The sequence below is a fragment of the Pseudorasbora parva genome, chromosome 20 (assembly GCF_024679245.1).
Source record: "Pseudorasbora parva isolate DD20220531a chromosome 20, ASM2467924v1, whole genome shotgun sequence".
Taxonomy (NCBI): Eukaryota; Metazoa; Chordata; class Actinopteri; order Cypriniformes; family Gobionidae; genus Pseudorasbora; species Pseudorasbora parva.
This window is the reverse complement of record NC_090191.1, coordinates 27,261,199-27,277,980: the sequence shown is the minus strand read 5'-3', so window position 1 is coordinate 27,277,980 and position 16,782 is coordinate 27,261,199. Positions and strand designations below refer to the sequence as shown.

The following is a 16,782-nucleotide window of genomic DNA, read 5'->3' as shown; positions in this document are numbered from 1 at the left end:
TTACTATTTAGTATTAGTATTGCAGAAGCAAATCTTAACTTGATTTAGGATTTTTATCTGTAGTTGCTGTAGGAAATCGTAAACCACTCTATCGAATGCGGTAATCAACTGTCAGGTCTGTTACCAAGCAACCTACAGCAAATAGAGAAACAACAGCATGCTTTTAATTCCATTGTGGCAGAAATTGAAATTTTGATAAGCTCCATTGAAAAGTTAAAGCCTGTTTTATAAATTACCTTTTGCCAACAAAAAACAAACAAACAAAAGTTCAATATTCGCAAATGTATTGACCAGACAGCCGATTTACCGTCGTTTTTTTTTTACTGTCTCTAAATTTACATATGACATTGGTATACACATTTCTAACTTCAATAGCATTTGAATGGAATGACTTGCAGTATCAAAACCAACTGTAAAGTGTTCATCTAGGTGTCAGCTATGATGCACACCTTTTACATATTCCGTTCAAATGCTGTTAAAGTAAAAAATGTTGTATGTAACTTTAGAGGCGGCCCTTACATTTGCAAATATCAAACATCCAGAGTCAAAGCAACTTTATGCCAGTGAAGAATGAACGGTAGGCTAATGCTTTGTGACGGCTCGTTGGCCATGGTAATGTTGGTCACAATTTGTCAGCTAACTGCAAAATCATGTGTCCTGGGAGACTTTAATTATTTACAAGCATTTTATCAAAGCGCAGCACATCTTCTGGGTCCTCCAAAAGTATCTCAACCATCAAAATGTTGCTGCTCTTCATCTTATATAATTAATAAATGTAACGCTCTCTCAAAAATGATTTTTACTGCTGGATTTCAAAAAGGTTTGAAGTTAGGACACCAGTGGGGTTATCCTAAAGTTAAAGGGTTAGTTCACCCAAAAATTTAAATTCTGTCATTAATTACTTACCCTCATGTGTTATGTTCGACACCCGTAAGACGTTCATCTTCGGAACACAAATGAAGATATTTTTGTTGAAATCCGATGGCCCAGAAAGGCCTTCATTGACATCAATGTCATTTCCTCTCTCCTGACCCATAAAAGGCACTAAAGACGTCGCCAAACAGCTGAAATAACATGACTTTGGCAATCCGAATCACGAATCGAAATGCTGATTCATAACGTTTCAAAGCTGTGTTTTAAAATCGGCCCATCACTATAGAAGTCTTTTTTTAGTTGGTTTTTTTTTGCACACAAGCTATTCTTGTCGCTTCATAAAATGATTGAAGAACCACTGTAGTGAGATGGACCTTTAATGATGTCTTTAGTGCCTTTTATAGGTCTTAAGAGAAAATGATACTGTGGCCAATGGAGGCCTTTCTGAGCCATCCGATTTCAACTATAATATCTTCATTTGTGTTCCGAAGATGAACAGAGGTCTTACGGGTGTCGGACTACATCCGGGTAAGTAAGTAATGACAATTTTCATTTTTGAGTGAACTAACCCTTTAAGACAGCTTTTAAGATTTTTTTTTATTTTTTTATTAGTTATAATGCTTCTGTAATACCCATTTCCTATCCATAGTTAAGATAAGATTACGCATATAAGAAATTTAATTCTGTAATAGCCTTTGTCCTAAATTTGGTCCTAACTGAAATTGCCATGGTTACCAAACAGATAATATTCTAAAGTTAAGATCTTTCTGTAATAACACCTGGTCTTTAACTCCTCCCCGAACTTCCTGCTGCCCTAGATCTTCTCTCATTGGTTGTAGGACATCCCTAATCTAATTTTCAGTACATTTCATAGAGCAGGATTTTGAATCGCCAACAGGTCCAGATATTTCTATCTCACGGGTGTCGGCGATATTCTCAAATCGAGTCTTTGATAATTCACGCTGCGTAAACGAGCACCGATTTGTCTATGATTTTGGGCATTTGTTGGCGATTTTGCAAAACCTGTCAGCAAGTCAAAATCGGGGCTAAATTTGTGCAGTGAACTCAGCATTAGTGAATTAATTTAAACTATAAATTCAAAACGTATATGTAAAGAGAGAATAGACTTAAGTTGCGTTTTCAGTGAATTATTCATTCCAGTTTGTTTGGCTTCAAGACAAATTCTGTTATATTCTGTGATTGTTTTGTGAAATACAGAACGAACGGAACGTCAAAACAACCCCCCACAGTATGGCCAGATGATACGTGAACTACGATTCTTGGCTAAATAAAGCAAAACAATCTCGCTAGTAAAATTCTGATGGATGCAGATTGCAATCAAGTTAAAGATGATTGCGGTGGCATACAGGAGCCATACAGTAAGCACTTGTGAATCCGTAATATTAATGCACAAACACACTGTATATATATAGGGACCCTTCAATCTGAGGGTTTACTTGTGATTGTATTAAACAAGATAAAATGTGTATGCTTAATTTTACGGTAAGAAGTGCATTTAACTGCAAAATGCTGTGATTGAGTAAATAGTATCAAGTATACCTGAGCAGTCTAACTAAAGAGGAAAGAATTGAAGAGGATGAGAATTTAAAGTAGCATATGATCTTACCCTGGCACTCTTGGCAGATTCCTGGCCATTCAGATATTCGGTCACCTATGACAAGAAGAAAAGTGCATTTAGACAGAGCAGTGCCTAATGTCCTGTTTAACTCCTTTAACATAACCAAGCAACATCATCGAGCATCTTAAATATTAGATAAATGACACAGTATGTTACGGTGGACAGAGATTGCAGCATTTTCCAAGATTGATGTTGTGCTGAATCTACATCAGTCAATCACAGTAAGTGCATCTTGTTCAGAAGATGTTCTAACAGGCCCTCATCTTGTTGAGCTGTTCTCTGATCATAAGGGTGGCGATCAGAGCCTTGTGCTTGTAGAGTATGTATTCAATAATAAGTGAAAGTGTGGGTGGTTACAGCCACTAGACGGCCTGTGTGTCTCAAGCTTTTTCTTTTCCTGCAGCCCACAAAGAGCTGCATCACAGGCACAGACCATAGGCACAACACTAAACATTGACCATTCTGCCACAGCAAGGACTAAGAGTCACTGATTGAGGCATAGATGAGTCAGAGAGTGGGGATTGTCTTTGTTTCCATTTCAGAGCAGTTTCGGCAGTAAAATTACAAAGCTGGAAAGGTATGCGTTTTTTCGAAATGCCAAGTAAGGATGACGCACAAAGAGAAGCGTAATGTGTGCAGGGGCTGTTATTATTTAGAGAGGGTTAACTGGCTGGGCTGAAGAATAGGTGGGGTCTTTAATGCTTTAGGACACATGTCAAGAGACTCCGAGGTACATCTGGACTCTGCAGCTGCAAACAGCAGGGAAAAGTGCAGCTAATGCAGCCTTCATCCATCAAGCGTCCAACGCCCCATGACATGCAACAGCACCTCACGTGCCACGTTCACACACCACCATCAGCAGTTTCACACACGGCAGAGGGTACAAAACTCTTGTGCTGCTTCAAAGACGACAACATTACAGCTATGCTGATACGATCATGTAAATTCATCAAACTATCAAGATTAAAGATGCACAGATATTAAAGAGTTATTGTGCATCAATAACCAAGATATCCAATTATCAACATCACATTTTTAGCATTGTCTTGATGCATATTGTATTTTGTGGCAGTAGTGGTGTGCAATATGAGTGATTGCATACTTGAACGTTTAAGTGCAATAAGCTGCAAAAAGATAAGACGATGCGAATATTAAAGGGTTACTTCAGCGATTAGCATATGGCTTTGTATCAGTAGAAACCCTGGAGTATATTCAAATTATTGTGCTTTCCCCCCTCATATCCCCCTGAGACAAGAGATTTATGCATTTTATTTCTGGAAAAATTCCTCCTATGATGCAAATTGACGATTTTTGCATCATAGGAGGAATGTTTGCCCAAAGGCTAAAGACTACAGCCAGCAGAGGGAGCCATTTCCTCATGTTTTGAATACGCGCATGGGGGATGGAGATTACACTCAGCTTGCAGGGAGAGTTCAGCTTGCAGCTACAGGATCATTTAAACGGAGCTATGGTGAGCAATGTAAGTCTTTTAACTTCTCAAATTAATTTCTATGAAAGTTAAGCTTGTAAAGGCATCAACTGAAACGCGCCAGACTGAACTCGTGTTGTGAAGGTATGCCGCGAGTGTAGTCGCGATTACCTCAGCTCTCATCACTCCTGCAGTTAGTGCTCAGTGCTGTGATACTCGCGCGGTGACTCGCTCATTATATTGAACAGACACGTTCAGTTTTTAATTGTAGTGTCTTCTCCAACTCAGTCACTGTAATCAAGTTGGTAGCATTGGCAATGGCACAGGGCAGCGAAGCATTCTGGGAATTGTAGTCTTTCATCCCCATGGGACAAAAATAAATTTTCTGTCTTTTCTCAGTCTAGAAGACACCAAATTCAAAAATAATTTCACATTTCTACTACATTGATGACCCAGTTTAAATACAGATTCATCTTCCCAGCGCTGAAGTACCCCTTTAAAGATCAACTGTACTGGTCTGTACTCTCTCATACATGCATGGCATGTTTCCTTATTGCTGTAATGTAGCAGTAACTTTGAAATACCAGCCCATGTCATCATAAAGATAGGCCTCAATCAGACAGAACGTATTTTTTGCATTGAGGCGCACCTTTTTTAAATAGTTTTTTTTATTGTCAATGAGCGTTTTGCACGTCGTTTGTGCACCCCGAACACCTCGCATTTTAGCCGCCTACTGCGCCTTGTGTTTTTGTAGGAGCGCTCTAGAGTACAAACACACACACACACAAAAATGTGCGTTTTCCCCCCATTGTCCAATGGAAATAACGGAGAGGTGGAGCTTCCATTGTGTTGACTCCTTACCTTGATTAGACTGACAGGACAGCTGATTCGGGAGTTAACTAGCAACATAAAACAGCGTTCTGCCCTTTTCTAAATTAAAAAAACGTCAACCAAAGTGAGGAGGTAGTCAATGGGCATGTTTACATACATGTTATTAAGCCGATTATGGCCAATAAGCTGACAATGAACATGGTCATGTAAACGCTGTAACCAGTTTTCTTTTATCAGAGTAAGGTCATAAACGGCGTCAGCATAAACCGGTTGGGACAGGTAGTTTTTTGCCTCTTACCCCGATTTTGCGCAGCATGTAAACGCATTAACCTGCTTTCTGTCTGCTTATTGAAGTGCACATAGGTGACAAAAACGCAAACTTAGAGCAGATTTAAATGCATCCAGACAGAGTGAGCTAGCGTTTTGCATGAAATAAGGACATGTATCACAAACACAGAGTCTTAAGACCCAGAAAATTGTAAAGATGTGTTCTCTTCTCATGCAGCAGAAGTAGAAGAGGTTCAGTCAAAACGCTTCATCTGTAACTGCATGAGGGATAATGTGAGCCGTAAATCTCCCGATGACACGGCGCACGCTTTATTTAACATCACAACTGACGTAACATTTGGAATACTCCGAGTCAGATACGGACATTATGATTTTTGACGTCACTACAAGGAAATAACCCGGTTTATTAATAAAGTCATGTAAACGAGGATTAATTGCGTTGTCATTTTACTGGTTTGCATGTAAACGGGGAAAACTGGTTATTTAAGCTGATATTTGTGAGTAATCAGCTTACTGGTGTGCATTTAAACGCAGGCAATGAGGCAGTGCGGTATGCCTTGTGTTTTCAATCCTGAAAAGCGCGTTCTGTCTGTTCGGGGCCTTAGTGTAAAAAACACACTTCTTTCCATGTGTGCGTCACTTTAAATCCTCACTTTCATGGGTTTGGGTGGTTGTTTTACCAAACTGGGTCTTTCGGCATGAAATGATGGGACAGTGATCAGATTTGTGGTGTTCTTCGAAACACTATAATACCCAGTATTACAGGCAGCCTGAAAATCAAAGCGTTCATAGAAGCAGCCGCACAGCATTCGAAGAGAACAGTTTGGACTTTGATCATCACAGTACAGAGATTAAACAACAGAAAGATGCTGGAGCTGAAATGGCTTCTCTGTCCCAGATCAGGCCTGTGTTCAATCCACAGGGCACAGGAATGAAATGGGGTTTTTAGGCAGTGAAGCGTGTCATTCAGCATGTGTCCTGGCCCGTATGTGTGGATGAGTGTGTATTTGATACTAGAGGAGCAGAAAATTCCCCATTCTAAGCTTAGCTAACTTCTACTGGTTAATGGGTAATGGAGCTGTCAGGAGTGAGGCATGATGGAATATGACTGGACATGGCCAATATACTTTAGTTGAGCTGGAATAATCTTTTGTTTTTGGCTGTTTTAGTTTGTGTCCTGTCACAACGTTATGATTTTTAGATGACGTATCAAGATAAAAATAATCCAACTTAAAAGGCATCACTGCATGCCATTGAACTATTTTTTAATACAAGAAAGATTTGATTATCAAATCTTATGAAGAAATGGGAATGGGAGACAAAAATTTGAAGCCCAAAAAAGTGCATCCATCCATCGATGGCTTTTGTTTGAAATGTATCCATATTTAAACATTTATAAAGTAAAATATCTACCCTCTTCAAAATGCCTTCCGTATTCAACTTAGAAAGAAAGTGTACACGGTATAATAACAGTTATTATATATGAATATGGAAGGTGGTCTGACAGAAGCTAGATATTTTACTTTATAACATGTTAAATATGGATATTTTTACTTCCACAAACGTGTCGATTCACTTCATTTCAGAAGGCCTTTAATAAACCCCCGGAGCCGTGTGGATTACTTTCCTAATGGACGGATATACTTTTCTGGACTTCAAATTATGGGCTGCCATTCACTAAATTATAAAGCTTGGAAGAGCCAGGACATTTTTTAAATTTTTTTATTATAACTCCGATTGTATTTGTCTGAAAGGAATACATCTAGGATGGCTTGAGGATGAGTAATCGTGGGGTAATAATTTAATTTTTTTGGTAAACTAACCCTTTAAGACCAATTAGTTGAGAATATTAAAGAGATGTTTAGGAATAAATCAGGAGAGGAACAGAAATGTAAACCACTTTTTTAAACCCTATGTAACTTTCCATAAAGTTCTACAGAAAAATCTTAATAACAATAGTATACCGCCACTTTATCATCTGGACTGTACAACGCAGTATCACCAGAATATATCAGTTTGTAGAAAGGTGATACTCAAAACCACACTCAAAATTAGTCCTCTGTATTTAACCCATCCGAGTAAGTGCACACACAGAAGCAGTGAGTATATCTCCTTAGCTGAGATCAGACCATCTTTAAGGCCTTCATTAACTTCTCCGGAAGTTAATTTATACAGCAACAGCAGCAAGACCTGCTTACTATTTCTGAAGTATAGAGTTAAGCCAATACTGAAGGCTCAAGGAGAATCTCACAGAACAAATGCAACATTGTCTGTATTCTATGACTGTAACCCTAATTGGTACGTGAGCTTGTAATTAGCTTGTAAAACTAATGAACGTGTGAAAAGGCACCGGTGTCACTGATGGTACGCTACAGTAAGCTCAAGCTTGTGTAGAATAAATGCATAGCACCTCTGTTTAAAACCATATGAGCTGCTTTGTTGTCTACTGACTAAATAGGCAGCTTGCATTTAAGGAATGCAACAGCTGTAAACACATCAGGGCAAGAGATGGCAATGCTCTACATGCAGATTCAGCAGTGCTGAACTGACCTCAGATCAGCTTGAATTAAGTGACTTGCTGGTTTGATGTAAATTCGCCCCTTACTTTCAATCACTTACCCTCTGATAACATACAGACATCTCATCCAGTATGCCAGGATGAGAAAGAAAACCAGAGAAGGAGAGACAGACACACAAATAAGAAAGAGCAGTGTTTGACAAACACAGGGAGGGAAATGACACATCGATTTCAGCTATCGATCCTGAGAACTGATGAAGCTCATACACACTTATCGGAAGGCCTGTGTTATCCGCACACAGGTGCAGAGAAAGAGAACCGAGGGGGGCCTTATCGGACTCCCTCATACTCTTTCTGTCAGACAGCCGTTCCCATATCTAACTCCTACTTTCACATTAAAGATTCTTCCCCGCTCTCGTTTTCCTTGTACGTATATTCAAGGACTCGTTTCACACTAGACCGTAGTGAATGTGATGGACTGACGGACGTTGGGAGTCTGGTCTGGAGACTACAGCAGAGTAAAGATTTGCTGATAGCAGGAAGTCAGGTGTCAAGCAGATACCCTTCAGAAGCAGGAAGGACGTAGGGAAAATGATCACAGAGCACTGTGTTTAAATAGAATAGAATATCAAAAGACAGACAAAGGAGTGGGAGAGTCACGGTGGGATGGCACTGTATTATGAAGGCAGTGTAAATAATCGCTGTATATTAACAGTGTTTAAATCACAGCTCATTTACGAAGGAATGAACGGTTTGATTCATAGCTTTGTCTTTAATTCTGAAGATTATGATTTATCACACCGCTTTCAACGACATGCAAATACATGGAAATTTCCAAACTATATCCTCTAGCACACGGTGTGCTGCACTGGAGGCCAAACCAGCAGCGAAAAAATAAAAAGATGGGGAAGGAGAGAGAGAAGGACAGAAAGAGTGTGCGTGAGTGGGAGAGATAATGAATGGTAAAATGAATGGAGAGAGTGAGTGAGATGAGAGAATCTTTATGAAAAAGCCAAGGGTGAAAGCTGAAGTAGACAGAAGACAAGTGGCATGGCGCCACCACACTACTAAAGTGCCAGTGCTGTCCTTAAAATAAATAAATAAATAAATAAATAAATAAATAAATCACCAGCCTGACTGTGGGCAAGATCTGGCATACAGGATATGCCCACTATGTGCATTCAACTGCTGATGGACTGCAATAACTGTTACATGACCGTTATTACACATTAATAAACAGGCAAGTCTGTTTTAATGCCAAGTAAAGAGGAATGTTGTAATTTCTGAGACACTAGCGTGGAGCGTCATGGAACGAAATGGCAAAAATAGTTTTGATCAGACAGATCTGCCTATAAACTCGAGCCATTGGTTGTGCCAATGTTGCGCTGGTCGTGATGATTTTCAGCACCGGGAACACTTTCCAGGAGAAAATCAACCTAGTCTTGTAGCAAGCTAGGAAAGAGAGAACGTATTTTCTTTATGCACTTCACCTTGGCACATTTGAATAAAACTACTGGAGATTTGGGCATTTCTTCTGACATGCACTGAGACGTATTGTTGAACTAAGGCATGCGTGTACAGTAGTTAAGGTACAGTACACATGCCTGAGCACTAGTGCTACATTACTATGTGAAACAAGAGAAGTGATTGCCACTGAAGTCAGACAGCTTAGCTCTATACTAGTACCTCAAACAACCTGGTTGTGCGCAATAAAAAAACACGAGGGAGTGATGGGAGGTGACGAGTGAACCAGAACATCAGTGTTCCTATGGGAACAGTGGAACTGACATGGCTGTCACAAACACCCTCCATATGCTTAGAATCAACAAACCACTATACGGACTCAAGTTCATAACAAGCAGACTGCTAAGAACAAACCTGTGTGGTTTGAATCAAGAGCAATAGCAGAAGTGCAGTCCTAGAAGAAAGCACAGCAAATCTAGAGTGTTTCAAATACAAAAAAAAAACATTTCAAGCAACACTTGATCAGAAAAATCTGATCAGAATTTTTCCGCAAATCGTGCAGCCCCAGAATCAATTAAAATAAAGAGATCTAAATGCTCCAGCTATTAAATTAAGTCCTCTAAGGTCCTGTGTAAACAGCAGTGTAGTGTTTCACGATATACCGGTACTAGAAAAATATTGCGATACCCTGCTATTACAAACGGTACGATATGGAATTGTATTAGTACCGGGAGTTTAAGGAGGACAGTCTGTATTTCTTAATTAGCGTCGATGTGTGACAGCAGGTAACGTGTGCAGAGCTCTGCTTTCTCCATTCACTAAACATTGGAAGTAGAAGAGTTAAATATATACGCGCAGCGCATGTCAGAGAAAGCTATATATATATATATATATATGCACGCATGAGAAGAAAAAGCGCGGGACAGGACGTACTCGCACTGCCGGACTGTGACCTGAACCGCGTGCGCGCACGCCTTTCAGACAACATGCAATCGCCATTCAGTTCTTTAGCAGATTATTGTTTGGGTTTGAATGGTCAAAAATATGTAAAAATGCATGGTCTGGCGAGTGTTCAGGTAAACACAGTCGGTATGTCTTTGGTGAGCGTGTACACCTGAGGTAATTAGATCAGTGCAGGTCTTAAGACAGACCTAATATTCTGTGTGATTAATGTTAATCAGACACCAATGAAAAATAGAAAACCACCACATACTTGGCTAAATAACTAAAATATATTTTTTAAGAATCAGTGTATAGTTAAATTATAGAGTGAAGACTAAGTAAACAGTTGTATATTTTATTATTAATTTTTTTCTTGACTTGCTGTTAAATAGACCTGAAGTAGCTGAAAAATAAAGCACCGTTTTTCTCATATTGTTTGTAATTTGCATTTTTGCTTATTTTTAAAAACAGATAAAATTAAAAATCTATATAATTATAAAATTACATTTAAAACATTAAATTACTCGTATCATGAAATAAGATTTTGGTCATCCCAACCTGGGCCGTACGGGCTCTTCTCCCGAAAGGTTGTGCGCTCTGATGTGTGACTGATATGTTCCATGTATAATAAAACTAAAGACTTTTCAGAGATATGAAGGATGCAATACTACTCTATAGGTACTCAAGATTGACATGAGATTGACTGAAACTGTTTCACCCCCCCCTTTAATCATATCTGTTTATTTATTTACTTTTTATTTTATTTTTTTAACCATGGTATCGATTTAGTATCGGTAGTCTGGTATCGTATCGAAGTCATAATTTTGGTATCATGACAACACTACAGCAATGTGTTTGTATACACTGACACAATGTAACAAATTTTTAAAAATGCTCAAGAAATGGCACAAGTATTACACAATAAAAAAAGGAGAAAGAAAGGAAGAGAGAGTGAGGTTGATAAAGAGAGGATAACAAGGGGGGAACTAATGGTCAGTGCTTCATAATAATACAAAATGGCTTCCGTCAGAGGCCCTGCTGTGAAACAGTGAGTAGCATTTCAGGGCACATAGATTATGATATAACCCAGACTGAGCCAATGCTTCCTCCGTCTCAAACTGCTTTTACCATTTGGGTTCTCGTGTTTACATCTACTTACCATTTTCTGGAGGTACTTCTCTTTCCGTACGTCCACCATGACTAGGCCTTCTTTCACCAGACCCAGACCCACGTCATCTTTAGAGTCAGCAAACTGCAGCGTGACGTGCGGGCAGACGACTCCGCTGTACTCCACATTCAGCAGACACTGTATGTTCTGAATGTCTCTGACCAGACTGTCCACAGCATCGGTCCGTGCGTCTTCCTGTGGGTGGGGGTTATTATAAGAACATGTCACAAAGACCCTCAAAACACACTTAAAATTACACACACAACAAAAGCCATTGATAGACACTCCAAGGTCCTCAGTGTGTGCTATGAGCCAATCAGACTCCATCGTTCAAACTCTCGAGCTCCAGATTTGCTCATTCATCACACTTAAACACAAAAAACACACACAACCACTGTGATAATGCACTGCAATAATGATAAATGTAGATTTGCAACAACAACAAAATTTATCAAAATACCTCCACACTAACACAATGTTTCACAAATGTTTGACGCATGGGGTGAGAGATACAGATCTGATCTTTCTTGCTCTCATTCACACACATACACACACACAGTTTGCTCTTGTGAGCCAACCCAGTCTCCATGGCAACCTCAGAGCATGTTCCCCTTGGGGGGAGTTATGGTGGGGGTACGAGATACAGAGGCCATCCAAAACGAGAGAAAGAGACAGAGATAGAGAGAGAACAATGCGCCTACCTCAAAGATCACAAAACAACAGCAGTATTAACAGGGCAGGTGGCATGATGCCACACAAACACGCCTACACACACACACACACAAACACAAGCACGCACACATACGCTTAACTAGCATAAAGGCTTAATTTGGGATATTACCATAGGGTGGGTACTGTTTCCTATGAGGAACACACTGAATATGATGTACTCTAAAAGTACTAATATGCTACATCATGCTACACATTAAGTCACATGACCTAATTGCAAACGTTTCTTTTTATTATTTTTATTTAATTAATAAACATATATAAATATTCATATATGTATGTATGTGTGTATATGTATGTGTGTGTGTATTAATATTATATATATATATATATATATATATATATATATATATATATATATATATATACATACATACACACACACACGTATGCACAGACATTTATATACTTTTTTTTACATTTGTAGAATTAGTAATTATAAAGCATGTTAATAAATGAATATATAAAAGTGCAAAATTATATTTTTATACATAGTTTTATTTTATAACTTTTTTTTATATATTCATGTATTGACAAACTTTATAAATAAATAGCAGCTTGCTTCTGGTTTATTTTGCATTGTGGAATATGGCTATTCTTTGCAAAAAAATGTGCATTCTTTGAAGATATAGTCAGTTGTATGGTATTATATACTACCAAACATACCCAAAACAGCTAGCATGATGTGACTCATAATTCCTGTCTTTTATAACCTGGATGTGACTGTAGTGACTATGTGTACCTACATGCTCTACGTGTCCTACAGGACCCGATTGAAGGCCACGTGTATGATGAATCACACAGGAGTATGTGTATGGTCGTTTTTGTGCGATAACTTACATCCTGTGGGACCTGAATGAAGGCAAATGCGTACTCTGTAGCTTGTGGAGGAAGCGTACGTGTGCTGAAGGCTGGAGGAAGGGCTGCAAGACGTGTGGAGGATAAAATCTCTCTCTGAAACGACAAGCGAGAGAGATCGTCACATTGTTGTGTTATAAAACAGACTTCGTACCTTTCATACACTGACTGCTTGTACAAGGTCCTCATTAAACGGAGGAGGTGTGAGTACAGCACAGCAGATAAAAGCAAAGTCAAGGATAACGCTTCACTCCTCCACATGCCACACTCAAAGCCAGCAACACAATATGAGAGAGACACACTCTCTGTACTGGGTCGCAGTTGAGCGCTGTGGTCATGTGTTTTCAGTACAGAACATGTGAACACAGCAGGATAAAGAGGCTGATTAACACAGACACTGCAAAGGCTCGTTTCAGCTTTGAAAATAAGAATTACAGGCAGAGAGAGACTAAAAGAAGGACAACAGACAGAAGACACATGAAAGTACAAAGCAAGGAGATTGGCTTGTTCTGTACGGGGGGTACACAGCGATATTTCAGAGGATCAGCAGCAGGAACATACATTAAGAACATGTTGGTAACAAGTATCTGAACACAATTTAAGATCTGCTACTTTCGCTACATTTTGTTACTACATTGTCAGATCTAAATCATAACATTTGACTTTCAAGTCAAAGAACAAAAAAATATATTTTTTTAAGCCATAGCCTTTTAAATCACCAGTCCTTTAAGACACTGTGTCCAGCAAATATGAGTGATTGAGCAAAGTTGGATAAACAATGATATCAGATTCAGCACAATGCTCTCGCCCCAAGTGTTAAGATATGCAGAACAAAGAGCAAAGAGAAAAGAAAGAGTTGGACAGTCTGTGAAAAGAGAAGAAAAGACGACAGGAAATATAGAGATGAGAGAGATGGAGTGTAAGAAATGCTTAATCACATGACCACCTGCATCTTTTCTCTTGTGCTGGCCTGGAGCTTTCTGCCCTGGGCACAAAACAGCAAAGCATGCCGGGTACTGCATTCTTAAAGCCCCTTTTAAACATACTACCGTCATTTATTTGCAAAAAAACTAATTTATTCTGCCTTTTAACAAATGCAGCTGGGATGTTATGAAGAGGAATTGTTTTCCACACGTGTGGCATTTTGACTGATGGATTCAGTGCTGGCTTTTGAAAGCACATGCAGTATTTTAAACACAATTCAGAACATTCATCAGTCAGCACCTTTTTTTCCTCCACTCAGGAAATGTTGCGCTACATCCAGATTACGCATCAACCTTCCTGCAAGATTATACTCACGTTTCCATAGTCGATGTAGAACACGTGAACTTTTGCTGGAGATTCAACTTTCTCAATGCGTGCTCTGTACCTACAGAAAAAGAGAGAGTTGGAGGAGAGTGTCAGAAAAGTTTTAGCAGTTCAAGCAAAAGAACTGGACAACTTGATGTGGAACATCCAAACCAAAAATTGCTCTACCAAATGGCACTTTTGGTTCCTAACTTTTTCTTCACGGAAATGACTGAAAAGGGCTACATTGGCATGGCACCAATTTACCAGCACTTCGTTGATGGAAAAGGGGGGTATAAGTGTTCTGAAAATATCCCACTTTAGAAATACCAAAACACTAGTTTTGCACAGCACAGCACAGGTGGTTCTTTTATGAGGAGAGAGTTGATCTTGTATTCATAACCTCATGCTCTCTAAGCGCAAGAAGCCTCTCATATTCATAAAGAGCAGTTCAAAGCTCTGCATGACACCTCAAACAAAAGAGAAGTCAAAGAAGAGTTCCCATACTCATCTAATCAAGCTGAGACATTCCGACCCACTCAAGACCCCCTGCCCACTACAAACTATCTACTTGTGCTAAATCACCTCAATCATCCCAAAACCACCGCCTGATCCAGGGACCCATGGTTCTAAAAAAAAAAAAGTATTTCTGCCAGCTGCAAACTGATTCGTCTTCACCCTCCCGGCGCATCAGAGACTTAATGAGCTCTTACTCCACAGAATGACACGACCCTGGTGCATCATGGGAAAACACAGCTGACTGGGATGTAGAGAAAGTGCCTGTTAGCAACAAACATAACATGCTAAGAAAAAATATATATCAGAGAATCCAATTCCCAGAGGCACTGAGCAATAAAGAAAAACTTGTAAACAAAGGAGGAATTCTAGGAGTTCAAATGAGATTTTAAAAGAGCATAACGACATCAGCAAAAACACCAGCAGATGCCTGAATAATGAGTCGCCCCAGTGAAGATGCAGCCTGTTCAGAGTCTACAAGAGGACAACAGAAGCTTCTAGACTCCCTAATGGACAAAGAGCTCATTAGAGCAGTCCAAGGTCCTGCAATCTAGGGCAGATTATACTCAACCAACAGATGGTAACTATAAAATTATTTCAACAATGAATATTAGGTTAAAGCAATCCCTGTGAAGATAGTTTGCTGAGAAATTATGCCTTTCTGCTATTAATAAAACATAAAAAAAATTATGCGCCTGAATTTTAAGTACACTCCTACACGAAACATCAAATCACCTATACTCACTTACCACATCAGCAAGATGACTCATCTTTACCTCGCAAAATCAGACAAGAACATCCTGCCCAGCAGCTCTGACAAATATTTTATAACATTTATTACAAGAAATTAATAAATTAAAAGGTCTTTGGTTTAAATGAGGAAACTCATTTTTTTTAGCGGATGCCATTAGGATACTTTTTTGGAGCTCTCACCATTCTCCGTCAGCAAACTTTGCGATGCAGAAATCCCCTCTGCGCGGGGCAAAGGATCCTTCCACTGGAGGCTGGGCTGCAATCTCTCCTCGCATGCTCTCCATCAGGTTCTCCAGCTTCGTTCCTGTAGAGATGAGGATGACAAAAAGGTGAACATCTCTGCGAAACATCACACTTCTCAGGAAAGTCGGGAAACATCAAGGATACGTTGACTTGATTTAACTTCACGTTCAAAGACAACGAATCATCCGGATGGAGTGATTGCATGATTAATAGCATAATGGGCCAATTTGATGAGGAATTGACGCATTAACCTGCGAGTGAGTGGCCTCTGCCAACATCGTTTCTCTAACAATGAGGCTCTGATAGCCCTGGAGAGGAAGAGCATAATATTATCCTTGTTTAGTCAAACGGCAAATACTAAATTACATTCATTTGTTGACAACCAACATCCATTGAGTTTTTGCTGGGCCTGGGGTCTGTTGCAAATACGGAAATAATATTGGATTAAGACTCACAAATCCTTGCCGCTCTAGCGCACCAGAGCCCGCTTTAGGGGGGACGTGTGACCCAAGCAAGCTCTCAAGTCAACCAAAAGCCAGTAAGGTTTTTACTGTCAAAATGGCTTGAAATGTCTTTTTAATAAGAACGTCCATATATTTACTTTTTTTTTTCTCCCAGCCAGACTCTTGCAGCTGTTCATTCATTTCTCCCAACAACAGAGTAATCAGTATAATCGCTGACGTGTAGGGTTTGCTGGGGTACATAAATGTGATAAAATGACCCCACAGTCAGGCATGAATAATGTCGTAAGAGCGCAAAGCAGAGGGAGGGAGAGAGAGAGAGAGAGAGAGATTTTTGTTTTTTGTCGTAATGTTGTAATGAACGACAAACACCAAACATCCCTCCAGGAAAGCTGTTAAAATAAGCCAGCTAATGGGCCTTTCTTAATCTGCTCATTTCGCCCCCTCCTCTGACGTCACTGGGTTTATAATGAAAAAGGTTTGCTAGCGTCAGAATATTTGCATGTATTAAATGAAAGACAAGTATAATGATGGGAGAGAGCGCATTTAAAACATGTACCATAAATCTATATTTAAGCAGCCTTAAGCCTGCATGCAGCTAATTAGCATGATGCCAACTCAAATAGAGCAACGCCAGCGTGTGAACGTATGTTTGGGTACGTGTGAGGGGCGCATGGGGGTATTCAATGGCAGCTTTCCAAGAGGTGTGGCTTAAATGCTCTATTTTATTGGCTAACCCACCAGCATCCAGCCTGCTAAACGGCTAATTAGCACATATGGGAA

The 16,782-nt window shown here is 39.5% G+C and overlaps 1 protein-coding gene and 1 long non-coding RNA gene across 2 annotated transcripts in view; one reads left to right on the top strand and one right to left on the bottom strand.

The window, feature by feature from the left end:
* Positions 1-16,782, bottom strand: part of snd1 (staphylococcal nuclease and tudor domain containing 1) — a 203,233-nt gene that overhangs the window by 2,866 nt on the left and 183,585 nt on the right. Inside the window, exons 19-23 of the mRNA XM_067426817.1 lie at positions 15,476-15,599; positions 14,039-14,108; positions 12,722-12,835; positions 11,144-11,347; positions 2,501-2,545 (exon numbers count right to left, since the gene is read on the bottom strand). Coding sequence (XP_067282918.1) covers positions 2,501-2,545; positions 11,144-11,347; positions 12,722-12,835; positions 14,039-14,108; positions 15,476-15,599 — 557 coding nt within the window. The remainder of the gene's footprint in view (positions 1-2,500; positions 2,546-11,143; positions 11,348-12,721; positions 12,836-14,038; positions 14,109-15,475; positions 15,600-16,782) is intronic.
* Positions 1-16,782, top strand: part of LOC137048642 (uncharacterized) — a 123,904-nt gene that overhangs the window by 98,957 nt on the left and 8,165 nt on the right. The window lies entirely within an intron of this gene.